The 27,328-nt window shown below is 39.1% G+C and overlaps 1 protein-coding gene across 4 annotated transcripts in view; it reads right to left on the reverse strand.

Moving 5' to 3' along the window:
* Window positions 1–6,519: 6,519 nt before the first annotated feature.
* DNAJC13 (DnaJ heat shock protein family (Hsp40) member C13) overlaps window positions 6,520–27,328 on the reverse strand; it is a 115,860-nt gene continuing 95,051 nt past the window's right edge. For all 4 annotated transcript variants that reach the window (XM_069088374.1, XM_069088373.1, XM_069088372.1 and 1 more), the window contains 12 exons: window positions 26,361–26,452; window positions 23,803–23,902; window positions 23,476–23,550; window positions 23,184–23,296; window positions 21,482–21,651; window positions 21,263–21,305; window positions 20,448–20,621; window positions 17,501–17,680; window positions 17,126–17,266; window positions 14,940–15,083; window positions 14,059–14,158; window positions 6,520–7,399 (listed from right to left, as the gene is read on the reverse strand). In XM_069088374.1, coding sequence (XP_068944475.1) covers window positions 7,302–7,399; window positions 14,059–14,158; window positions 14,940–15,083; window positions 17,126–17,266; window positions 17,501–17,680; window positions 20,448–20,621; window positions 21,263–21,305; window positions 21,482–21,651; window positions 23,184–23,296; window positions 23,476–23,550; window positions 23,803–23,902; window positions 26,361–26,452 — 1,430 coding nt within the window. In that variant the 3' untranslated portion in view covers window positions 6,520–7,301. The remainder of the gene's footprint in view (window positions 7,400–14,058; window positions 14,159–14,939; window positions 15,084–17,125; window positions 17,267–17,500; window positions 17,681–20,447; window positions 20,622–21,262; window positions 21,306–21,481; window positions 21,652–23,183; window positions 23,297–23,475; window positions 23,551–23,802; window positions 23,903–26,360; window positions 26,453–27,328) is intronic.

Consider the following 27,328-nt stretch of genomic DNA (forward strand, 5'->3'; position numbering starts at 1 on the left):
CAAAAGTACAGATTAGGATAAAATCCATTTCTGAGCTGAAGGGACCTTATACATCACCTTATCCCACAAAGCTGAAGGGTCATAGAGGAGATTAGTGCCAAAGGTGGAACAAGATCCTGGAATCTTTCCATTATCCCATAGTAGGGGCTCTATAGGCAGGAGATGGAAATACTAGCTTTTCTTGGTCACAGATGTTTTCATTTCTTTGTATTATTTTTATAAAAGTATTAAGGTTTATATTCATCATAATGTATAACTCATCAGTAGCAGTTTTATCATCATCAGCTACATATTAGACTTTTAAATGGGATGTTCTGTAGGTGTTATTTTAATTTTTAAAATTAAATTGCATTTTTTCCAGTGAACAGGTATTTATTTTCTCTCTCTCCCTTCCCTCGCCACTAGAAAAAAAAAGCCACTTCTACTAAATATGCATAGTTTTATCAAAGTCCCATATTGGCCATGTCAAAAAAAAATGTACCGTTCTTGTATATTTAAGTAGATCATCTCTGTCAAGAGGTGGGTATCCTTCATCATCAGTCCTTTGGAATTCTGGTGGATCATTGTGCTAATCAAGTTCAAGTCTTTCAATATCGTTTTTACAATGTTGTTATTGTATAAATTGTTTTCCTGGTTCTGTTCAGTTCACTCTGCATCAATTCATACAAGTCTTTTCAGTCTTCATCATTTCTTACAGCACAATGGAACATTAATATGCCATAGCTTGCTCAGCCATTCCTGATTGACAGACACCCTCTTACTTTCCAGTTCTTTGCCACCACAAAAAGAGATAGTATAAATATTTTTGTGCATGTAAGATCTTTTCTTTCCTTTATATCTTTGGGGGTCTAGGCTCAGTAATGTATTGGGGTTAAGTGAATTGCCCAAGGTCACATAGCTAGTAAGTGTTAAGTGTCTGAGGTCGAATTTGAACTCAGATCCTCCTGACTTCAGGGCCCATGCTCTGTTCATTGTGCCACCTAGTTGCCCCAGGTTCCTCATAATCTTACAAATCTATACAAATTTAGTAACTAGCATCTTTTCTTCTGCAATCTTCTGTCCTTTGGTTATGAATGCCTGCCTATCTTATCAGTAATTACGAAAGATTATTTCTTCCTTGCTTCTCCAATTTTTTATGACACGACCTTTTTATTTTATATCTAGACCACATATTTACCTGAAGATTATCTTGATATATGGTGTGAAATGTTGGTTTAAACCTAATTTCTACTGGATTGGTGTCTAGTTTTCCTAACAGTTTTTATCAAAGAGTGAGTCCTTACCCTATGTAATGTAATGCCAAGCAAAGGCAACTTCCCAAGGTTCAAAATACCAGCATAGGTGCTCTCCATTTTATTCAGTGACCAACCAAGAACAGAGAAGATCAAAACATGACATCATTCCAAATACAGCATTTACTAAGGGTGATTAAATAATCTCCAAGGACTACCCCACCCCAGGACCTTCCAATCATTCAATCAATTACAAAGTCTCTGTTCTAAATACTTCTCCACCCCTAGGCTATACCTTAATTTAGTCCACCACAAAGTCCCTCTTCTCAAATGGAGATTAGTTTCCAAACATAAGGTCAAAAGTTCCCCACCCCTGGATCACAATTGAATCTACCCCAGAGTTACATCAAGTTTAAACACAGCACTTAATACCCAAATGGAGGTCTTTTCTTCATCTTGACACGAGGCAAGTTCTCAGCAATCTTAGTTCCTGGGGAGACAAGGCTTAGCAAGGCCATAAGATACATTGCCAGTCCCTTCATGAATTCATCCTCTGTCTGTAGAACAGTCCTAGAACCCCTGAACACATTAGCAAAGCCCTCTCCCAGGATTTCTGTAAACATACAACAAGAAAATCCTTCTTCAGGGCTTCTGAACCAACAGAAAGGCTCCCAGACCCCTGCAACAACAGCACTGTCCTTCACCAGTGGACAGTATTCACTCTGTCTGCAGGACAGTCTCCAGACCCCTGCAACAACAGCACTGTCCTTCACCAGTGGACAGTATTCACTCTCTGTCTGCAGGACAGTCTCAGGGCTTCTTAGTGAACAGCCAGGTTCCAGGACTTCTTCAACAACAGGACTGTCTTTCACCAGTGGACAAATCTGGCAAAACAACATCAAAACAGACAGACAAAGTACCAGCAAAACAGCCATGTCTCCTCAGTCCTTGGCAGCTCAGGGGGCAGGTCTCAAAAGTCCAGGGCAATTCAAAGCGGCCACCAGCAATTCTCTTAGTCTCTCTCTCTCTCTCCACGAGGTGCTGCTTCCAAAAAGTTCTTCTGCCTCTCTCTTGTCTCTCCAAATCTATGTCACCAGCTCCTCCCAGTTCAGGACTTTCTTTTCACATCAACAAGCCCATCCCACAGGTGGGATTAACAAGCTCTGGGTTTTAACACAATCAATTTGAAAACCAAGCCAATACAGGGGAATCTTTAATTGCCATTACTATCACACCCTAGTACCTGGGATCTTTGGGTTTATTAACACTAGGCTATGTTTGTTTCCTTTGGTATATTATGGACCTAATCTGTTCCATTGATTGACCTATTTTTCCAAAATAGTATGAAATAGTTTTGATAATCATTGGTTTGTAGTAGAGGTTGGTTGCAAGGTCTCCTACCTTACCACTTGTTTTTTTAATTACTTGAGATTCTTGTTCTTATATTCCTATAAATTAATTTTTATTATTTTTTCTAGTTCTGTACTTTTTGGTAGTTTGATATGCCACCCAATAATTTAGTGTCTTTCATGTTGACTCAGTTTACCCATTAGCAATTAAAATTTCTCCAATTTGTGTCTCTTCATTACAGTCTCACATGTGTGGAATGCTCTCCCTCTCTCAAGTTCCTTCCCCACTGTGGTGCATCTGCCACAGTTATCTCTCTATTCAAATGCTAATGACAGCAGTAAAAAAACAGCAAACCTCCCTTGACATTCAAAGCTCTTTATAACTTGGCCTTTTCCCATTTTACCAATCTTCTTACTCATAACTTCCCTCCATGAACTCTATAGTTGAGCCATAGTGTTTGTGGGGAGCAACGCATTGTTCTATCCTCTGGCTCCTGCCTGGACAGTCCTGGCCAACCTCCATTACCCATGAAGTTTTCCCTCCTCTCTTGGAATCCATGGTTTCCTTCAAGACTCAGTTGAAGCTCCACTTCCTACAGTAGGCCTTTCCTGGGTCAGTTTTCTACTCCCCTACAATACCAGGTCACCTTGTGTCTGCTTTGTGTCTTGAATATATTTATATGTGGACATGTTCCCATTAGGATTTTTTTTTTCTTTTTGGAGGGGGGAAGACAGGGCAATTGGGGTTGACTTGCCCAAGGTCACACAGCTAGTAAGTGTTGAGTGTCTGAGGTCGAATTTGAACTCAGATCCTCCTGACTTCAGGGCCCATGCTCTGTTCACTGTGCCATCTAGCTGCCCCAAGTTCCTCATAATCTTTTTTTTTTTTTTAAAGCAATTGGGGTTAAGTAACTTGCTCAAGGTTACACGGCCAGTTATTTCTGGGTGTGGTGCTAAGTATCTGAGCCCGGATTTGATTTCAGGTTATCCCGACTCTGGGGCTGGTGCTCTTACTCACTGCACTACCTGGCCTCCCCTCCTCATAATCTTAAAAACACTTTTTTATTCTGAACTTGAATATCAGAAAAAGAGCATTTCCAAACACAAAGCATACAAAACATGTATGTGTGCTCACATACACACACACATATTCTATACAAGAATGTACACCTTCATTTCATGCTGCTTGCTTTTAAATATACACATCTATATACATATATATGTATGTGCGCATGTATGTATGTATATATAAATGTATATTTCTATGAGGTACTCTTAAAACTGTCCTGTTTGTGCTTTGTTTTCTTCTGGACAGTTAAAAAAAATGTAACAATGGTCCTTTTATTTTCATCACTGCTGCTAATTCACATTTCCCCTATGACCACATCCCCCCCACCCCAACTAAAAAGTGAAAGAAAAAAAATTCATTGTCTCCCTTGAAGATGGATTGGAGTGGGGAGGAGACTTAAGGTAGGTAAACCCATCCTAGAAGGTACTGCAAAAGTCTAGGCATGAGGCGCGGCCAGGTAGCACAGTGAGTAAGAGCACCGGCTCCAGTGTCGGGATGACCTGTGGATCGAATCCCGGGCTCAGACACTTAGCACCCACACAGAAACACCTGGCCATGTAACCTTGAGCAAGTTACTTAACCCCAATTGCTCAGGGGTGGCCAGGTGGCTCAGCAAGTAAGAGCACCGGCTCCAGTGTCAGGATGAACTGGGGATCAAATCCGGGCTCAGATACTTAGCACCACACCCAGAAATAACTGGCCATGTAACCTTGAGCAAGCTACTTAACCTCGATTGCTTTAAAAAAAAAAAAAGCCTAGGCATGAGGTGCTGAGGGCCTACACGAGGGTGGGGGCAGTGTCAGAGGACAGGAGGGAGTGTATTGGAGAGATGCTGCAGAGGTGAAATCCACAGGCCTTGGCTTCAGCCTGGATATTGGGGGAGGGGTGGGGAGAGAGATAGGCATTTGGAATGACTTCTAGGTCTAGTCTTCTGCTTTTGGGCTATCCAGGTCTCATCACTAGTAGTGTGGGGAGGCTACCTTGGGCTGATGTTTAGCTTTATTGTCAGGTGGTCCCCTTTCCTATCGCCTGTAACCATGTTGGATTTCTTTTTTCTTTTTTTGCTTTTTGGAAGGCAATTGGGGTTGTGACGTGCCCAAGGTCACACAGCTAGTTTCTGTGTTAAGTGTCTGAGGCCGGATTTGAACTCAGGACCTCCTGACTCCAGGGCTGGTGCTCTATTTACACTGCGCCACCTAGCCGCCCCGCATGTTGGATTTCTTAATCTTTATTCGGTCTGGTGCAAACTTTAGGATTTTGCTGCAGCAGTCATGTGGGAGCTTGGCTTTTGGCCTCCCAATCAGGTACTCTTCGATCCGGTGACACTGGTCCCCTGACAGCTCCAGGAACCACTCAATCTCTTGGCTGTGAGCATTCTTTCTGGCTGCCCCCTCGCCTGAAACACTTTCCCTCCTTCACTCCAACTGCTGACCTCCCTGGCTTCTTTTAAGTCTTAATTAAAACCTCACTTTCCACAGGAACCCTTTCCCAAGCCCTCTTAATTCCAGTGCTTCCCCTCTGCTAATTATTACCTATTTATCCTGTATATAACTTGCTTTGTATATACTTGTCTCCCCTATTAGATTAGGAGCTCATTGAGGGCAGGGACTGCCTTTTTCATCTCCAACTCAGCACAGTGCTTGGAACAGAGGTGCTCAACAAGCATTTATTGATTGAAATGACTAACTTCTAGGTCAAAATGTAGAGAAAAAATAATTTTAATTTCATTATCTTCATGTGTTCTGTAGCCCAGAAACGAAGTTTGGAGCTTACTTGTTCCAGAGATGGAACTTGAGCCCAGGAACCTGCCTCGAAGGCCAGCTCTTTGCTACCATCTTCTTTGGTGATTTCTTTCCACATAGAGTAGTTACTTACATCATCATATAAGATACTACATGTTATAGTATTTTGCCAACTACAGAAAATGTTAAAACAACTTTTTATAGAGAATGGCTGAATGAAGTTTAGGCCTCTTGCGGGCAATCCTTTGTTCTGAATTACATTATTTTGTCTTAGCACATCACAACTGGTTTTTAATTTCAAAGTTAAGGTCTGGTGGAAAATGGATGGGTGGTGGAGGGAAGAAGGTGGTTTCCTGACTTCAGGAGCCAACCTTTGGACTAAACCACCTTCTGACATTAAATTACATTGTCCCCGAAGTGCATCAACACCCTGTAAACCCTCAGCTAGTTATTCGACTTTCACTGAACAGTTTTCAAAGGGTACTTGGAGATATGAGCTTCTGTGTTCTAAGGTAGATTTCTGTGTCTGGTTTAAAAAACCAGTTTCCACCTGGCACTTCTAATTACACCACAGATGTTCCATATGGACAGAGTTGTATTCTTTTAAAATACTGGCAAGACAAAGTATATCTTATGAATACTGTAGGATAACTACTCATCCAATATCAGAAGTCCTTGAATATTGTAATAAAAGACAGCAATTCATATATTTTGGTGCTTTCAGATATTATACATGGTTGATAAGCATAGTTTGATGCTGGCTCTGAAATCTGAGTTCAATAGTTAGGTAGGTAGGTGGTGGGTACAGTGGATACAAGCCTGGGCCTGGAGTCAAATTCAGTTTCATACACTTACCAGCTGTGTGACTTTGGGTGAGTCACTTAACCTCCAGTTTCTTAAACTGTAAAATGGAGACCCTGGAGAAGGAAATGGCAAACCAGTGTCTTTGCCAAGAAAAGCTCATAGGGGTCACTAAGAGTCAGATACAACTAACACAAAACAACATGCCTTTTACATAGGACATAGGACGTACTAGTTCCGAGGCCAATGTCATATATTGCCACTATTCCATTTGATAGTTTTGTAAGTGTTGGCCCTTAAAGGAAAAGATTAAACAAGAGCCCGTCTGTCTCAACAAGGCAGTCAATTCCCTTTATTTTTAAAATTTTATGTACACATCTGAATGATCTGTATAATGTACATTCAATAGAGAAAGCTTTCTATGCAGGGTAACATAGGGCACATTTCACAATCCTACCAGGCTCTTACATAACGTGTTGATGGCAGGGCTAGTTTTTGTTGTGTCTTTTTTTCGCATAAGCTCATCCTCGCTCAACATTTGGTAAAGCCAGGTACACATAAACACGTCTACTGTGAGCTCTCAGGAACATAATGTTAATGATCAAGGACATGAGTAAACAGGTGCAGGGGCAGAACCTAATAATGCTGGGTCGAGGAGAAGGACCATCACGTCAGACTCGGTGCAGGAGGAAAGACTCTTTTATGGGGACGAGTGAGTCAGCCCAATTCCTGTAGACTGCAGCTCAACACCACAGCTACGAATTTAAAAAAAATATAAAAACTTGGGAAAAAGTTTTTTCTTTTTGATTCACAGTCTTGTAAACAGATACAAAGGAACAAAATGTGCTTTTGTACAACAAGAGAAAAAATATTCTTGTGTACCCATTTAGGTTGATCCACAGAGTGCTTTCTTATGTTACAACGTGATACAATTAGAATCACTGACTTTTCTCCTAAATAAAAATATATTTATAGAAAAAGGAATAACACTGTCATGAAACAAGCAGAAAGGCAGTTAGGAGTTTGCTTCAATGTATCAGATGGAGGAATGTGGTTCTCATCACTGGCCTTTCTGCATTTATTGTAATTCATGAAGAGTTCAAGTCTCTTAGCCAAGATCGCCCGCTTCATGGTCTACTGGAGGGGGCATGCTAGATAATACTGTTGCTGAAGCCCCTGCAGTAAGGTAGCCAGCAACTCCAGGTCCTGGTTAAAAGAAGAAGAAGATATCAATTTTCTAAACATTGTATTAACCAAAGGTAACATTTTTACAAAATAGTTTTTAAGTGTAATGAACTTAGTTAAATGTTCTATTATGAAAAATTGAAGGTTTATTAGAAGTCTGAATAATTTGATTATTTAGCTTAAAAAAAAAAAGAAACTCCTGAGCTTTTGATAATGCCTACCCATAATAAACAATTATGCAGTCAGTAACTCCTCTGTGTTACTATTACAACAACAAATACAGCAAAACTAAAAATTCACTATCGCAAATATGTGCTAGTTAGGGCATGGAAACAAGGCAGAAATAACCCCAACCCTACCCCCATCCTACCACTTTTTCTGGAAGCCAGGTTTCTGAAAACACTGGGCAAGGAGAGAGGAAAAAAATGTCAAATGGAAACAATGAGAACTGATAATATTAACCAGATTTCTAATGAAAATATTTTCATAATCAACCCTTCAACATTATTGCAATCAGTGGGAAAAGGTATTGTACAAATAACTGAACTTGACAATACCCTAAGTAGGGCTTATAATAACCAGGAAAATGGGAATGGAAGCCAGTTTTACTTTGAAAATTATGATTCTATGGTGACAACATCCCCAAGTGGAGGGGAAAAATTTTAAGAATAACCAGTTAGTATCCTCAGGCATTTAAGCAATAGTGCCATGAGCCAAGTACAAATTCCCACTGGGATGTAGGGTGGAGCAATGGAGAATTGGGAAGATTCCTACAGAATCTGAAAGCATCATCAGAAATGTCACAGCTTTGTACATATTCCTTGAGCTCTAAACTATTAGGTGTAACACAGAAGAATGTTGAAGTAAACACTTATCAAAGTTTCTCTTTTTATAAATTTAATACAAAATGGTTTCATTCTTCTTTAGTTATAGGTGTGTATTCCTTTCCATGCTCAGAACCATTCCAGAAGCACAGTAAAACACCCCAGTAAATGCTGCATGAGAGACCCTACGGAGACCATTCAGCAGTACTTTGAGCTAAAATTGTAGGACATAACGGCAAAGAGCTGAGGAGCATTTGGAGGGTGAGGCCCAGAAATGCAGTGGAAGCAACATGCACTTAGCAAAATGGTATCTACCTGCTTTAGAGAGCTACACAGAGGTTAGCAAGCTGCTGGCAGAGCAGATCTAAAGCCCACTTCTGAGGTGAAGGGGACTGCTGCCAGTGAGAAGGGAAGGAGAGACACCTGAAGGGAAAAAAGAGATATAAGAAGCAAGGGCAGTGCAGACACGCAGCAGTCTGATGAAGGCCGAGGATCAAGGCAGGACAGGGAAAGGCTGTAAGGACCACCTCTGGCTTCTCATTCTGGGTGCAGTTCAATAGAGTAAGCAGCATGTCCTGGCTGGTCATTGACCCCACAGCTGTTCAAGTCTGCATGAGGCCAGAGGGAACCCAAGGCCCAGAACATGGGGAAAGCAAGTGAGCAGGGACCGATACACTCACCACCATTACAGGCTTGTGAAGAGGCACAATAGCAGTAAGAAATGGGACGTGCACTGAATTTCCTGGCCTTGTCCTCTGCCTTCCACAGACTGCTCACAGAAACTAACAAGTCAATGAACCATCTCTGACAATGGTAATCTCAAGGCAAAGACACTACCTTTTAAAGCAATTTACTGCATCTAGACAGTAATCATCGAACCTCAAATAGGTAGACTACTCCAGAATTTAAGATTTCAGCATGTAAAATGTCAGCGCTATCTCAGAGGCTGTCACCTGAGGAGATGTCACCAACCCCAAATTCACCGTCGTGCCCTTATGTGTTTACATGAGACTATACACTGCGAAGTTTCCTGCCATTGGACCAATGTGTTGGGGCTACACCAAGAGATACTCTGGGGACTTTAATGAACTAGGCATTAAAACATAATAGCTTAGGCCCAGAAAAGTTCTCCAAAGGTTCATCTAGTGACAAAGTTCTAGTCTTCCACCCTCTCTTCATACTTAAGCTGCCTCAAAATAAAAGTAGTGACATGTATTTATTTACAAGTGCCTATGTGCTGGGACCTCAGAGAGGTTGGAGATACAGGTACAAAGGGGAGATGGTCTCTCCTGTGAGGATGATACACATTCAAAGGGGGACAGTCAGGGATGTTGAGGTTCCAATCCTCCCTGGAAGACAGGAGCTGGAACACAAGCAGATCATTTACCCTCTGTAAAGCTCAGACTCTAAAATGCCTGTCCCACAAGGCTTTTGGAATAAAGAGATTTGTCAACATTCTATAAATGGAAGTGGAAATGTCAACTAAGGAGCCACAGGCAGGCATACAGATTGTACTGAGGAGACCTAGCATACCCCAATGCCTTAAAAAAAAATTGTATCTTGTGTATAATTTTAAAAATTGTTAAAGCAAAATTAAATTAATTATATATTCCTCTTAAGAAAAATAAAATTCTCTGGTGCAACAGAAGTTTTAATATGTTTATCTTAAGAAAACTAAAATTTTCTGGATGGCTGCCTAAATGAAATGTGCTATGCATGCCTATGGAAGGAGCACAGGCTGTCAGAACTGAGGACTGCACATAAAATTAAGAATCCCCAGTTTAGGTTGATTGTCACAGGAAATCTTCATGAGAAAAAAGTAAAAGTGCTGGCTTGGAGCTCATTTTAAAAAATACTGTTCAAAGGCAAGCAGAAAAAATACTCTGTGAATCCAATACATGAAGGCTATTTAATGACCATGGCCAGCACTTGGCCAAAGAGAAGGGACTGGTCTGAAGAAAGGGCGCTCCTCTCCCTGCTGGTTCTTCCCTTGTCTGGTGCCTCTCATTCCAAACAAGGATTCATGACCTTAGTGTTGCACGTGACACTGATCCTCCTGGCAAGGACCCCGATTCTTACTCTCTTCTTCTTCCCTGACTTTCCTATGGCTCTTTTCCCTCTTAATTTTCAATGCTCAGGTGCTTGGAGACATTCATCATACAACTTTGAGCTCTTCTTATTAAGCACACACTCTGTGCAGGGCACTGATTCTCTGAGGCTCACATTAACCTTGGAGGGGGACATACATGTCCACAAAACAAAGATGCTTTGGAAATCTAAATCATTTATATCCCAGTACAAAAAAAAAAAAGCTGCTGAATCAGAGCAAAATCAAAGCACTTTTAGGCTAATTTCCAACAAGAATTTTAGACACAGCAAAGCTGATTTGTTGGGGATGGGGAAGGACATGGCCAACGGAAGCAGCTGCTTCTTGCTGGTCTGGTTCCAATTCTCTACAATGAATGACTTTGTACAGGTTCTTTTTCCAGTCTTATCCATACAAAAGTCACTCTTTCCAAGGAATCAGGAAGTGGAAGAGAGACAAGCTTTTCATAACTGTTATCCTGACACCAAGCAGTAGGTACCCATTCAAAACCCAATGAAATTCTTAAAAATACCCAAAGAAGATACTTAGTAATCTCTGGGAGGCAAGAAGAAAGGACAGGGGAGAGCCCTCCTGCCTTTCAGGGCCAAGCTTCTCTAAGTCCTAGGTTAACTGCCCCCCTCACTTCTTGACATCTAACTCCACTGAAAAGGCTCTCCCGGGTTACCAAGGATTCCTTAGAAGGTTAGTGTGACGGCCTTTTCTCAGTCATCATCCTCTTTGAGGGCAAAGACTTTTGGTTTGTCCTCAGAGCCTAGCACAGCAATGTTTACTTGAAACTAATTTAATCATAAACATTACATTTTCCCATCTGGCCTACTCACTTCAGCTATAGCGTGCATAGGTATAATAAACTCAATTTCATCTCTAGGTTCTAAATAACTTCAAATAATTGTTTCAAGTTAACAAAATCTTATGTCAACAAGTGAACATATGTTCAATGGAGTTTCTTACAGTTCCACCTTTATGGCAGACAGTACAGCAATGGGGAAGCTGAACCACCCAAGTAGAAAACACAATGAACAAGCCAACAAATAGAGGCCATGTAACAACCAAAAGGGTTACATAATTAAAGTATTGATTTGTATCTGACATTTCAGATGGGGGCAGATCTGCTGCCCAGTTTATGTTTCACATTTGAAGTTTCCGTCCCATTGAAAGGACATCCCTTACAAGATCTCATTCCTGAGTCATGGATCTGAATACAAAGAACAGCCCACAGCCTCAGCTAACCCACCAATCTGGTGAGCTACCTACTGACAGTCATCCAGGCTGTACGGGATGGAGTTACCTTTGACTTGATATGGATCCTTTAGACACAAGGACATCCCTACCGGTTATGATTACTACCAATAAAAATATGCAGCTATATACTAATCTCAGGGATAAGCTACAAAATGATGAGCTACAGAGAAAGAGAAACCCTGATCAACACCAACCAATAGGGCCATGAAAGCAGCAGGTGGGTTAGCCTACGGGGCTGGGAAACTGCCTGAAGACCAACTCTCTTTTGGTTTCTACCAGTGATGTCTCAGACCCCCAATTCAACTTTTCACCAACCCAACGCTCTGTCTCTTAGGATTTCTCTCTGTATTTCTGCCTGGCACGCTAACCTTACTGGACCTTCTGTGAAGGGACATGGAAGCTACCATCAGTGGCTTGGAATGCGCATGTGGGGTCTCCATTCCTAGTGTCTTTTGAGTGTGGAAAGAGTGAAGTCCTTAAACCCCGTATGGGGAGGAGAAAACACCCTCAGTATCCTAAAGCAGAATTCTGTATTCTCCCAAATAAACGTTATTGTTACATGTGGTCGTTAGGTTCTGTTGTATAAGTTTAAACTGGTTTTTCAATGTAGCCCTGGGAGGTCTTACAGAAAAAATGCTTTCCAAGTTCCAAATAACTGACATATGTTTCAAGGAACATAACTAATTTACTATTTGTTGAGCTTTAATGGTTGGAAGATCCTCTGTGGATAATCTTTGGAAGAACATAAGAGTCCAAGTAAAAGATAAAGGGGCATGGGTGGGTTACAATCTGAGAAGAATGCCCAAATAGATGAGATTGGTGTACTCAAGAATGTCCTAGGGACCTGGCAATGTGTAAGTGCCTGTATATGAACAAAAGTGATAGTTTCTACTCTTGAGAAGTAGCAAATATTATTCTTTCAACTTTTAGACAACAAAATGGTATATTACCTGTGCTTTTCTACATAGAATGAAGTAGATCTCCTTACCTCTGCTATCACCTTGGAATATTTGTTTATAAAATGTGATTACTATTAAGCCGCTGCCACATGGAGCCCAAAGACCTAAACATTTTAAAAATAATTGTTCTTGGGTGGCTTTTATTTTATAAAAGTTTAAAACAGACACTGAAATGGATTTGGTAGCTCTAAATCTATTTTAAAGGTATTTCTGCCCTGAGGAGAAAAGAAAGGAAACTCCAACCAAGAGAGAAGAGGCATATCTTCTATCTACCAAACAAGTTTCATTAGGGCAAAAAAAGCACATTTAATTTTTCCATTTCAGCACCTCCCAGTTCTCTATAAGTAACAGACACTTAGCACATTTGTTAAAGAGAATTACAGGCTGATACTGAGAGAACTCTGTACGAGCATCCCAGATAGATTTCTCCCCATACTTTGCACTAAACAGAAATGTATTAAAAAGTTAATGGTCAAGGCAAAAAAGCAGCAAATTCAACAAAATGAAAAAACTACAATCCTGCAACATTTTCCTGAAGCTATTATGTCTATCTGTTGACTCACTCTTTTTGCTATGGTTTCTAAATCTGTTAGTACTGGAACAACAGCTAAAGCTTACTTGGGAAATAATCATGGTAACAAACCAACAGTGCATTTAACATTCCATTCTCAGTGTTTTCTTGAGGACTGGCTAATTCAGCTATGCCAGTTTTTGCATTTGAATGTCGTGTGTAGAAGGACTTATTTTCATATGATGCCAAACAATTCCATATAAATTGTCAAGAAATAAGCTGTAGTTTCAATTTTCATTTCCATATAAGGAGAACCTCTGGCTCAAAAATTACACTCTGCACACATAGTATTTATGCCATGGAAAGAAGAGCTTATTCTTCACTAAACATCTCCCTAAAGCCCAGAAAATTCTTGATACCACCATATACTCCTCAAATACTACAAACAGGATGTCCCTAGTGACTATAACAGCATCATCTTCAATGAACCTTTAACCTACATTCTAATATGATTCTCATTTTGGGTACCCAGGTATTTCCCTTCAAGGGAATCCCCAAAATTTTGAAAAACACCAACTAGCCACTGGAAATTTAAAGTTGCTATTTGTTTGTTTTTTAAATATCAACAGATCTGGATCTTGAGCCCACATTCTCAACAACAAAGAGATCTTTCTGTCTGTTATTTCTTTGTGTCACTTCCTAAGAAGTTCAGGAAAAACAGGTGTTTTTACTTGGAACGTGGTGTATATAAAAATGCCACTTTATAAATGGATCCAAACTGACCAGAGTACATATTCTACAAAGCACACGTTATTTTTTCCCCATGTACTTTTATAATGCCATGTTCTGACAAAAACAAAGGTAAACAAACCCTCAGCATTAGTGGCTACATGACAGCATCTTAGCCCATGATGAAAGGATGCTGCTAGGCAGACCAGAACTGACCTAATACATCATTTTATAAATATTTTCAAGACCTGATTCAGCTGAAGCAGTGTGGCTTTGTTATTGCAGAGATAAAGCCCCCAACTACTGACCTGTGAGGTATCCAGCTGTTTGTGTCTCAGAAATGAACAAGTCATGTTTCTGATCTTTGAAGGCACTCCAGACGGAAGAGCGGGACAGGATTTCATTCACCTACAGAAATGCAAGGAGTGTTTGTCACTATATTTTGATTAAAATTGCCACAGGGAAAACTAACTAGTCCATTTAAATCCATATAATTTTGATGAAGAAACTATGAAACCAGGGTGGATCAACTGCTCGGAAGAATCAGAGAACAGCACATCTCTTACAAAGAGTTCAATGACTGAAGCTACTTGAAATCAGTGTATAAAGTTAGATCATCAGAACTTATGGCACAAGAAAAATGCAAACGTAAATTGAAATGTGCCCTTGATTATTATGAACAGAAATATCAGAAGGTATGAGTCCTCTGGTCTTTTATGTGATTATCACACCACACAATTTATTATGATTAAGTAGCAACAAGTCCTAATTTTTCTATGGCAATTTTATAATAAAAGGCAGTGTGGCATCCTGGCCAGAGAAAAGGCCTTATAAATCAGGACTCTAACTTCAGATATAAATGGGCTGTGTGCCTTTGGACAAGTAACTTTAACTTCTCTGTGCCCCAGGCACTTTTCTAAAATTACCCTGCAGGCACTGATGCTCATTAGGAGAGGGAATTTCCTCACCTGGAGCTCTCTACATGGATGAAATCGCACATCCAAACAAAAAATAAATTAAATATAAATTCACAGTGGGCTGCTATGTTCAAAGATTTACCGTATTACCTAGAGACAATGTGCACTAATCCATTCACACTCTCTTCTCTGGCCCCACTTGTGACAACTCACTAATAAGTCTCAGCTCTGTTTGGAGCATCAGACCAGGCCACAGTCCCTCATGCACTCACCTGTTCTCCGTACTGTAGGCTTCGGGTCATTGACTTCAGGGCTTTAACAATCTGAGCCTTTGTGGCTGCTGGACTTTCCAAATTTTCAAGGCCAATGCCTTCTAGCAACTTTAACAGATATGGAACCAAGTCTGCTTTCAGGGCCTGTAAGTGAGTATCATATAGATTTACTTTTAAAAAAGGCTCTATCCAAAGTTAAACCAGGAAATCAGAGGATTTTCACTTGGTGCTAAGACCTTAAGCGCAATCACCTGCTAGGCTGTTACAGTACTACTATGGGTTGTTATGATACTGTTCTCATGCTAAGAGAATTACAAAGTATCCAGATAATTCCACTGGAATGAGAGGATGAATGCCTTTTACTTTCTCAGGCTATGCAAACAACCACCTGTTGGTCATCTATACTTTGTATCATAACAAACTCAAACTGTGGCATCATAGCTGGCTTTCATTGTCTCTTCCTAGCCAAGATTAAACTACAGATCACCCAGCAAGACACTAAAATTCTCCTTGGTGATCACAATGCAGTGTAGATGTGGGGGGAAGGGGAGCAAGAAAAAACATATATTTTTTTTGCTTTTTGGAGGGCAATTGGGGTTAAATGACTTGCCCAAGGTCACACGGCTAATTTTTGTGTTAAGTGTTAGAGGCCGGATCCGAACCCAGGTCCTCCTGACTCCAAGGCTGGTGCTCTATTCACTGTGCCACCTAGCTGCCCCTTAAAAACACTTATTTTTAAAAGATGAGTGACCTTAAAACTTAAGACCTCATGTAGTTGTAGATTAAGACTTTTTCTGGTCCTCCAGAATCCTATTCAGAAGATGGGGTGGGAAAAATCATACAATATAACTTGGTATCTCTTTGAAAAATAATAATAATGAAAAAATAGGAACAGAATAACTAGAAATTACTTCTCAAGAACCTAACTATTCAGTTTTCAAAGGACAAATTGTGGATGGAATTAGCAAGGTCTATACTTGAAATGCTCTAAAGTTACAACAGAATTTCAGTAGACTTGAAATACTAATTCATTTTGTAAAATAACATTAAAAAGAAAAAAGGCAGTATGATGTAATGGTAGAGTCATGAAAATCTGCATTCCAGTCCTACTTTGGACACATAACAACTGCATGACCATGGACAAGTTTGTAGTTGCTTGGGGGTAACAAGAGATTAAGTTACATACAGAAGAAATGCAAATCTATTTAGGTAGAAAGAGTTCTACCTGAGAACAAAAGCAAAACATCAAGTAGAGTGTTTGATAAAATCTGAAACATAAGTTACTTTTAGAAGTTTTAGCAGCATCTGCTAGGGAACCTAGAAAGTAGTCTGGCAGAAATAAGATGCAAACCAGCATCTTACACCACAAACTACATTAAGTTCAAACTGATTATGCAACCTAACTATAAAAGGCCACATCATTAAAAAAAATTAAAAGAGAATTCAATCAAGATAAAGAATGAACAACTTTGGTTACATAGAATGAAAAAGCTTTTGCATAATAGAGACAGCTTGGCTCAAGCTCTATCTCTGACACATGCTACTCTGCACATCTAAGTCTTTAAGGTACAGAGAAGATGCCAGCTTCCACTGGTGAAGAGAGTTTCCTCATCTGAAAATTTCCTGTATCAGCAAAATCACATGTCCAGTCTCTATTTCTACCCTTATTAAAATGTTCTTGCTTTAAACTTAAATGTGTCCATCGGTTGATTAATAAAAGTTCCCAATCTTATATCTTGCAAGAATAAAATCAATAAAGACACAATCAGAAAAGATTTTCCTTATTGAATTCCTACATTTATTCCTTGTTGGGTTATTATTGCTCACATTGTAACTTACATTAGCATTTATTCATTAAGCACCTAGACTCAACAAAATATAGGAGAGCAGGGCTACGTTTTCTTTTGTCTGCCACTTTCCTTCTGGTTATGTATTAATCTGCATCAGTATTTTTAATACATATCAGAAGTACTTAGTACTCTTTGCAAAAAGATATAAGCCAAGTGTAATAGAATTTGTGTTCCTGGCATTCCAGATTTACTACCTACAACAAATAAGTCTTGCAATAAAAATTCAAAGTCACACATGGCCAAGGGTGGTGGGATGGTGTATAACTAAGACCTAGAACAGGTGCCAGACCAAATCCTGGCAGTAACTAATTTTGCAATACAAATAGAACCATTTACCTGGGCTACTAAATCACTTTGCTCCCTTTGAAACATCCGATTAATTGCTTCACAGGCTAGACCAACTGTGTCTGACCGTCTTTTCATTCCATTCATCAGTGGACCAATGGTGTCTAGAGATGCCATTGCACGAACACACAACTATAAACACAAGAAGAAAAACCGTACTGTTATTAAGCCTTGCTTCTGAATAAATGAACACACCATCAAAGTAAACCGAATCATCTACATTTTATAATTTATGCATATGATGAAGAAAAATTTAAATCAACTGTATTCAATGAGTTTTCCATAACTGGTGAAAATGTTAAAGATGTTATCAGAGTAGATCAGATTTGAGAAGAGATGTGAACTGACAACTGCGAAGAGAAGCACCTCATTGTCAGAGAGCGAGTGCAGGACTCGCACGGCGCTCCTGGGGATGGCGCTGTTCTTGTGGTTCATGGCCTGGATGACTTTCGGCAGGTGACCCAGTGGGGGAACTTGATCTGCTAGCTGGGGCTGTGCGCTGAAAAGACACACTGCTGCTGTTGTTAAAGTTTCCAGGGTTTCTCCCTTTGGGGGGGGAAAAAAAAGAAAAATCTCAAACATCCAAAAATAGGCTAGATAATGATTTTGCATTTACAACTAAGGATTCTTGAGCTTTAAGCACTGAAATTATAAAGTCAATTCATAAAATGAAGATATATTTTTCCATTTCTTTGACTTTCAATATTTAAAAGAAAATAAATCCTACTTTTATTTAAATAGACATTTGCTTGAGTAGAACATTATTAGTAACATTTACTTTTTTTTTTCTTTTGGAGGGCAATTGGGGTTAAGTGACTTGCCCAGGGTCACACAGCTAGTTTTTGTGTTAAGTGTCTGAGGCTGGATTTAAACTCTAGGTCCTCCTGATTCCAGGGCCAGTACTCTATTCAGTGCGCCACCTAGCTGCTCCATAACATTTACTTTTTAAAAGTATAAACTCTCAAAGATTTTAGATGGAATCCCCAAGTATTTTAGCAATTCTCATGTCAGGAGACACCCACAAGTTAGGAAAAGATAACATACTAGTGTGCTATTTTCTTTTTAAAAATTATGTGTCGGGGCGGGTAAGTGGTGCAGTGAATAGAGCTCCAGCCCTGGAGTCAGGAAGAATGAGTCTTTCTGATTCCAAGCCCAGCGCTCTACCCGCCATCTTTATCATATTATTGTCATTATATAAACTGTTCTCTAGGTTCTGCTCCCTTCATATAAGTCTTCCCACAGTTCTCTGAAACAACCTCTTCATCATTTCTCATAGCACAATAGTATCCCATCACATTTATATACCATGGCTTGTTCAACCATTCACCAATTTATAATTTCTTATATAAATTCTATATTCTTATAGAATTCTTAAATATTTATAAATATATAATTTACACACATACATAAATCCTTATATAAATTCTATATAAATAAACTCAATTCCCATTCTTTGCTACGTCAAAGAAAGGCTATATTTTTGAATATCCATGGTAAATTTTCCTAAGGACTAATCCCTTCCTTAATCTACATTCTCTTTAATTTACCTTTGTCTCTTCTCTTTCCCTGTTGAAATATATTTCTTTACCCAAATATGCATGTTCTTCCCTCTTTTGACATTGCAGATGAATGAGTTTTATGTCAGCAATTACCCCTATACTTTCTTCCTTGTGTTGTACAGATGGCTACTCGAATGCCTCGATTGTGTGAGATAATTTTCCCTAACAACATTTCACCTATGTTCCTCCATCGTCCAACCTCCCCATTATATATTCCTATTCCTCTCACTTTCCATTCTTTCCTTAGGATCATCAAGACATAATCAGAACATTTCTAGGCCTTGTCTAATTAGACTCGCTCTATGATGCTTAATAATATGGGTCTGAGGTGATCTATGTATCATCTCCCTATGTTTGAATGTTAGTAGACAGACAACAGAGCTGCCCATTGGGACCTGTTCCTGTACCCTGCAGTGCCTCATTACGGGGATGGCATCTCCTCTTCTACTGGTACATGAACTCTCCCTGGGAGTCAGAGTGCTGTGTGTGGAGCTGCTACTGGTCAGACCCACTGCCAATATCCAGACTTCTCTGTTTCCTCATGTTGACCCTAAAAAGGGATTCCTGGTGACTTTGTGGGATTTCCTCATTTGCCCGTATTTGGTCTGGCACCTGTTCTAGGTCTTAGTTATACACCATCCCACCACCCTTGACCATGTGTGACTTTCAATTTTTATTGCAAGACTTATTTGTTGTAGGTAGTAAATATGGAACGCCAAGAACACGAATTCTATTACACTTGGCTTATATCTTTTTACAAAGAGCACTAAGTACTTCTGATATGTATTAAAAATAATGATGCAGATTAATACATAACCAGAAGGAAAATGGCAGACAAAAAAAAAACGTAACCCTGATCTCCTATATTTTGTTTAGTCTCGGTGCTTAATGAATATGTGCTGTAGGAATAAATGCTAATATAAGTTACAACGTGAACAATAATAATCCAACAAGGAATAAGTGTAGGAATTCAATAAGGAAAATCTTATAGGAAAATTTAGAAGAACACTTCATTGTAATGCTGATTTTTCAGAAAAACAAAATATTAACTAGCCCATGAACCTTAACTCACCTGTATACCTGTCAGTGATAACTTTAAAACTTCAAATAAATGAAGTTTTATGTAGTACTTAAAACAGATGTGTGTGTCTGTGAGTGCATGCACACCCACCCACTCAAATGAGGGGGCAGAGGGTTTTTGGAAGGGGTAGCCCAAGGATAACTTTGGTACAACACCAAGTCACTTCCACCACCATGAGTGTCTTTTTCTAAAAGAGCAACTTCTAAGGGGTGGGATTTGCTGTCCTTGGCAAATGCTCTTTATCCATTTACCAACTCAACCTACTTCTTTCTTCCACCTATAAAAGAAAATACCAAATATATGAAGTTTCTATTGTAAACCTCAATGATTTGCTTCTGCCTGATACCAGTTCTGTTTGCTGAATCATCATAGAGAAATCAAAATTCTTGGAGCTCTTATATTATGAATTCATTTCAAGATGGACACACCTAGCTACTTCACAAATGATGCCAATTATCTACATCTGCTTTTAAGTAAGCCAGTAGCAGAAACATATTGAATGTTAATGTTGTTTTCTTGTCCTGAAACAAAGCTCATCTTAAAGTGTGTAAACTCTGAAGCACATAAGTATGAAGATTTCATTTTCACAAATAAAAAATTAGATTTTTTTCAGCCTTCTCCAAGTTGGCATTCCTATTTAAATATTTTGCATATTTTAAAAATCATTGCTTACATGAGGACTGTTCTTCTCCAGTAATTCAGTTAATTTTTCTAATAGTGCAATAAGAAATTCCCTTGGTTTCCTAAGAACCCAAGCTGGTTGTGCAATAAAGATCCTCAAGAAGACTCCTCCAACAGCCAGCTCCCCATTTGCTTCACCATACACGACAGCAAAGTCTTCAGGCAACTATAAATGCAAATCAAGATCAAAGTCACAAATAACTGAGAAGCTAATTGTCAATAGAGAATGAAATCAGAGTTTGCTAATAAAGAAATGCACATGTTCATATAACTATTTGCCTCTATTTCTTTGGATCTGTCAGATCAGTAACATTTTATGAACGTAATACAATCTTAATGTCAACAGAAAGTTAAAAACTGATAGTTTTGATGTATTAGTATGCAACCATGGTGTGTATGTATGTACACTGTATAAATACATATACATATATACATAGACAGATATGGAAAGATATACATAAATCAATATAAACCACTGTCTACTGACATAGTATGGTAAGAACACAGTCTTTAAAATAAAGGGAATTAGAGGTTTTCTACTCCTTTAGTATTGAGATAACCTGAAGAAACCTGAATTGCCAAACATTTGAAAAGACTACAGTAGCACACAGAGGCAGCACAGATCCAAACTGTTTCATAAATGTCACTTGTTTGAAGTTAGCCAAGCCAGGTGACCTCTTGGAGCCTGCTTCCCTGTCCACAAAACAGGGATAATAGAACAGCACTACAACTAGCCTATAACACTGAAATGTGAATCAGTAAGAATACACACTCTGCAACAATAAAGTCATGAGTATTTCTTGTTACCTTCCAGTTTATTTCAGGGTTGTCTCTCTGATTTTTAAAGTGCCTTGAAGGAAAAAATGGGAAAAAGATCAAACTTTATCTTGAGAATGATACACATATTAACTTCTTCCAGCTCAAGTATAAAATATTAATGAAGAGATAAGAAAGATAAAGGCTTTCCCCTTCCCTGCCACAAACATTTATTTAAGGGGATAGCTATTACCATAAATCTTTACATACTCTAACATCATTTCTCGAACTGTTGTGGATACTTTATCTCTGGAGTTGTCGTTCCAAATTAACTCTGGATTTTCATGAGTGCCTTCAAAAATGTGAACAGCAGCTTCAGGACTGTCTCTCATGGCATCCATGAATACGCCTGGTAGAAATTTCATTAATGTAATTCTAACCTGCAAAGGAAGTCAAGAAAAATGTCCTAGAAACAACTGAATTGTATGACATATAAATCGTTTTCTTATAATAGAAAAATTCTCATACTTATACCGTAATAACTAATTTAACATTAACACCACGTAAGGGTCACAGAATGGGAGAACAACCACCAATCAAACTGTATGAAAATATCACCCTGAACACAACGGGCATAGAAAGGAATGAATAACTTTTAAATCTCCACTTAATTTTATTTTATTTTTTGCTTTCGGGAGGGCAGTTGGGGTTGTGACTTGCCCAAGGTCACCTGGCTAGTTTTTGTGTTAAGTGTTTGAGGCCGGATTTGAACTCAGGTCCTCCTGACTCTAGGGCCGGTGCTCTATTCACTGCTCCACCTAGCCATCCCTTCCACTTAATTTTAAACAATACTTTACTTCATTTAAAAAAAGTTTGTGATTTAAGGGGAGGGGGACTTGTTCTACAAAACTTAACTAACAAACAGATCACACTGAAAAAGTATTACTATCACAGTCAGTTTCATAAATGCCTAACCATTTAAACTCAGCCATAATTTAAAAACTCAGCTGTTTCATTACTCTTTTTAAGGTTCATGTAATTGCCCAACCAATGAGCACAAATCCTGCCTCCTGAACCAGACCCTTTTCTCCCTCCTCCCCCAGGCCCATCAGATGTATCTGTATACAACTATACTACTTTGGACAAATTATATAATGGCAGAACCAGGGAACTAAGTCTATTCTAAGTTGTATTATTTTACGTGGATTCCATTACCAAGGGAAGGTTGTATGTAACTATGAGTTCAAGTTTATGACCCCAATTTTGAACACTGCAATTAGGACCCACAATTTAACCCCTGATTATCAATAATACTTTCAGTTCAGTGGCTATAATGTCTGTAGTTATATAGAAGTTCCAACAACCACATTCCTTCATTGTTGTTGCCAGATATCAGAAATGAATTTTTTTCCCATTTTTTTTCCCCTAAAGGACTTCAAAGCAACATTAAGTATTTGTTCTTTATTTTTACTTCAGTGGAAATGGGAGGACAGTGAGAGACCATATTTCAAAGACCACCCTTCCCTATATTTAGACACATCTGAAACCATCTTTATTTTGGAGAAGTATTTTGAGCAAAATGCAAGTTCCTTTAATCATAATTTGCCTTACAACAAATGGATCATTCAGGGCAGCCAGGTGGCTCAGCGAGTAAGAGCACCGGCTCCAGTGTCGGGATGACCTGGGGATCGAATCCGGGCTCAGATACTTAGCACCACACCCAGAAATAACTGGCTGTGTAACCTCGAGCAAGTTACTTAACCCTGATTGCTTAAAAAACAAACAAACCAAAAAAACCAAATGGATCATTTGAGGTTTAATTTGTCATAGTTCCCTTATTAAGTTGTTTTCATGTCCCTTCCCACTTTTATTAGCTTTAGGAAAAATTACATGATTTCAAAATTAGTCTATCTACCTTCCAGATTTAACTCTTTAGTCATTTAACAAGATTCTGGGCATTTAGGGGGCTTACCTTTGGCCCTATCAATTTATCTGCTGTCATTTTAGCAAAAAGCTCAGCTGTCTGGGCTCGGACTTGTGGGTGGGTTGAATTGCAGAACATGTCCAGCAAATAAATAAGAGCTCCTATAGAGGGAAAAGAAGTCCAACTATCAGAATTAGTCACCTCTCTGTGTTGACAACAGGGCAGCTCCTGCCCCTCACTTCTGATAAGCCTTAAGTACATGTGCACACTATTCAAAGAGGTTTAAAACAAACTTTTCCATTGGAGCAGAGAATAATAAGGAACTGAATGATTTTACTACCTTTGGCCATTGCCTCTTTGATTATTTTTGTACTTGATGTCAGCGCATAGAGAGTTTCAAGAACAAGCTGGCGGCCTGCAGAGAAGCAGCAAGAATGTCTAATTATCATGAATGCATAGTCAGTCATTATAATACCCATAATACACATAATTCCAGGGAATCTCTGGAACTAAGTTACCCAGCAGATTTCTGAGAGTTTATCTAGAGGTCACTGGAAGGCCAGGGAAAGACAACTTTTCAAATTACTTGTTTTTCCCACTATTGGTATAAACAAATGAAAGCTAGTTATACTCTGACTTAACAAATTTAATAAATGGCTATACGCACTTGATGGCAGTGAATGCAGAAGGGCCAGTAAATTGGACAACACTACTGATTCTGCAATATTGTTGACACACTCTTGATTAGATGTCACTATGTTCACAACCTGAAAATGAATCAAAGATTTAGTATGTTATGAAAAAATTATAAAGAACTACAGTTTTCAACAGAGTATTTTAATGTGCCACACATTTTGATTTGGGGAAGAAAATTGGGGGCTGAAATAAGGTCAAGTAAATGTAGTAATAGAGAAAAGGAAGCTTACATAACAAGTACTGAACTTTTAGAGAAGATTTTCCTTTATTCATTGGAAGTAACAAAGTCCCAATATTTGTGAAGATTTAATATACCGTCAAATATGTATTTGTAGTGTATACCAAAGTAGAGTGTATTTTGTTTCTAAATCACAATTCGGAGTTAGTAAAGATGGAAATGTCCTCCAAATACACTGAAATATATGAATAACTTGTTGCCAGTATGCTAACAGTACTAAAACTGCTGCATTTTAAGACACAAAACAAAGAATCATTATCGCCTTGGTAGGTGATGCAGAGCTATAATAAACTTTACCTAATGAAAATATTGCTAGGTGCTTGTTCTTTACAACCTGAAACAAAAAACAGTGTAGTTCATATAATCACAGACTCGTAAGAGCACTGACTCTGGAGTCAGAGAACTAGATTCAAAACCTGACTACCAAGGCAACCCTGGGAAGGTCACAAAGCCTTCAAGTGCTTGTTTCCTCTTCTGAAAATGATGTGTCTGGTCTACATGGCCTCTTCTGCAGCACCAACTGCAAAGCTGATCCTGTATCAAAGATCGAATATCTAGGAGTTTAAGATCTAAGTAGGGGAAACATGTCACATCTTAGGACTAATAATCTAGCAGAGCAGAAAGAAGGGATGTCAGCAGCCAGAGTTCGAACCCTTAGTTCACCCCTCTCTCACCAACTTCCTCATCTTCATTTAAAAGAATATACATAAATATTTTATACTTGAATATGAAATGGTGCATTTCTACACCCAGAGAACAGAGAAATCACTAATCTTCATTTCATACTGCTAGCTTTTAGGGAAGAAAAAAAGATGTAAATAAATACATGATACTTTTAAAAGAAAGGAGAAAAAACTTGAAAAAAAAAGTCAATCAAAACAAATCAACTGAGTGACCAAATAAATCTAAGAATGCAAGTCTCTTTTTGCTTCTCGTGGCCATCACCTGGCTACTCTACCAGAAGTGGGGCAAGAGTCTTCACATCTCTGAAATGCCCGAGAGCCCAAGTCTTTCCAGGCTATCTTCCTTCCTGAAACTGCCTTCCTGGCAAAAACTGCTCACCAGGTTCTTTGCACTGCCCCTTTGATTCAGACACTGTCCAACTACTCCCAAAGGGCCCTAGGATCCCCTTTTCTTTCCTTCTTCAGGATCAGGATATGTTCTGCTTGGACTCTTCTGTCCCTGGCCAACCCCTCCTCCCTATTCCCACTTCTGCCCTGTTGAATCTGAGGTATTTCCACACTAAACTTGTGTGTGTATGTGTGCGTGCACGCAATTCTCCTTAATCCACCCATTTCAGGTAAAGGTGTAGCTTATGGGATACTCATTCCCCATACCTTCATGGTTTCTCTTCCTCTCATCACAATTATGACAAAGAGCTGCCAAGGCCCCAACAGTCAGTCTTCCTCAGGAGACCCCCAGCTTTTGCTGCCTGGTTCAGTGCAAAGCCATGAAAGCTGCCCACTTCTCTCACTGCCCAGGGAGGCAAACCTGTACTGGGGCCCCTTTTCTGAAGCCCTAGGGCTTCTGGGAGGCCTCTGCGAAAAGTCACTTATCATTTCTCCTTGGATTTCTGGATCACTATTTGGTCTGGTAAGAACTCTGAGTTTTCCTGGAATAGGTATCTAGGAACTAGCTTGTCTGCCTCCTGTCCAGGCAGCTATCTTGTTTGCTTTTCCCAAGCTCCTCATTTTAGAGGTGAGGACACTAAGGACTATAGACACTAAGGGACAGCCAGGCCTGGAGGCAGGAAGAGTAGAGCTAAAATGCAGCTCCAAACACTTACTTGTGTTTGTGTGACCCTGGGTAAATCACTTCACCCAGTTTGCCCAGCTTCCTCACCTGTAAAATGAGTTGAAGAAGGAAATGGCAATCCACTCCAGAAACTTTGCCAAGAAAACCCAAATGGGGTCACAAAGGGTCAGATGTGACTGAAATGACCGAACAACAATACAATACTAAGGCCCAGAGAAGTTAAATGACATGTTCAAGGTCACACAGGTAGCCAAGAGAAAGAGGTAAAATTTGAACACAGGTCCTGACTTCAAAGTTAGTGATCTTGGACTCAATCATGTTATATCTTCTGGAATGAAGCAGGAGAATATAGGGTTTTTATTTTTTTTTTAAAACAACAATAACCATTTTATAGCACCCTACTGTTTTGGTATGAACTTAAGTTTTCAACTGAAATTCTATTCTGTAAGTTAAAGGAAAAATGATGGCAGATGGACACTTGGGTAAATAAATGTCTGTGAAGCAAACCTCACAGTATTGATTGGGAAAGATATTACCTCTAAAGCCAATTGCTGCACTTGACCAGCTCCATGAACACGGAGAAGAGAAAATATCAATTTAAAATGACCAACACATTCACACTCTGAACCTGTAGAAATAAAAATAATATTTTGATTCATATCTGAAAGCATTCCCTGAATTAAAGATTATTTTTTAGAAAGCATACTGCTGTTTCCTACAATTTTAAATTCTTTAAATACTATCTTAACTGTGATACAAACTTAGTGAAACATACTTCTGGTCATTAGACACAATGTTTAAACCTAAGAGAAAACTTTAATCTAGTGGCCATTGGTTTTCTGAGTTTTTGCTTCTCTTTTCCATCTTATTTAGAAACAAGGTGGCTGTGTATGCCAAAGGCTCTGTCACAAGACATTCCTTCAAACACCACCTCTGGAACTTAGGCCAAAGAGTGGCCATGAGCAAGCCACTGAAGATCCCTGATCTGAATTTCTCCAGGGCAAAATGAGGAAGCTGGACCACACTGGTTTTTTAAGGCTCGTTCAGCTCAATCTATGATTCTGTTCAAATTTAGTTCAAAATTTAAGGTCTGTTTTTTAGTTCTTCCACTGTCTATTATTAAGCAGTCTTTCTTCTTGGTGGCCCGAAGAGACTTCTATGAGGATCCGAATTAAACCCCAGTGTTCTGAGAGAATCAGACATTACTTTGGACATCAGTAATCTTTAGAATGCTAGTAGAAAATCTATCATAGTATCTAATGTACAGCAATGAAAGTTATAGAGTAAGCATTCAATAATCCTTTGAATAATTAAGAAGCAGTATGTTTTATATCCTATGAAATTGCTATCATAAGTTACATATAGCAGGCCACTGAGTTTATTAAGTTTACAAACTAATGATTCCTTTCTGTTTTGCCACACAATTGCCAACTGTGGAACTTATACTTTCTGAGGTTTAAGACCACTCATTTCATGCCGCGTGTTCATTTTCCTTATCTGTAAG

The sequence above is a fragment of the Petaurus breviceps genome, unplaced genomic scaffold (assembly GCF_028583685.1).
Source record: "Petaurus breviceps papuanus isolate PSGF00001 unplaced genomic scaffold, PetGlider_PUasm1.0 185, whole genome shotgun sequence".
Lineage (NCBI taxonomy): Eukaryota > Metazoa > Chordata > Mammalia > Diprotodontia > Petauridae > Petaurus > Petaurus breviceps.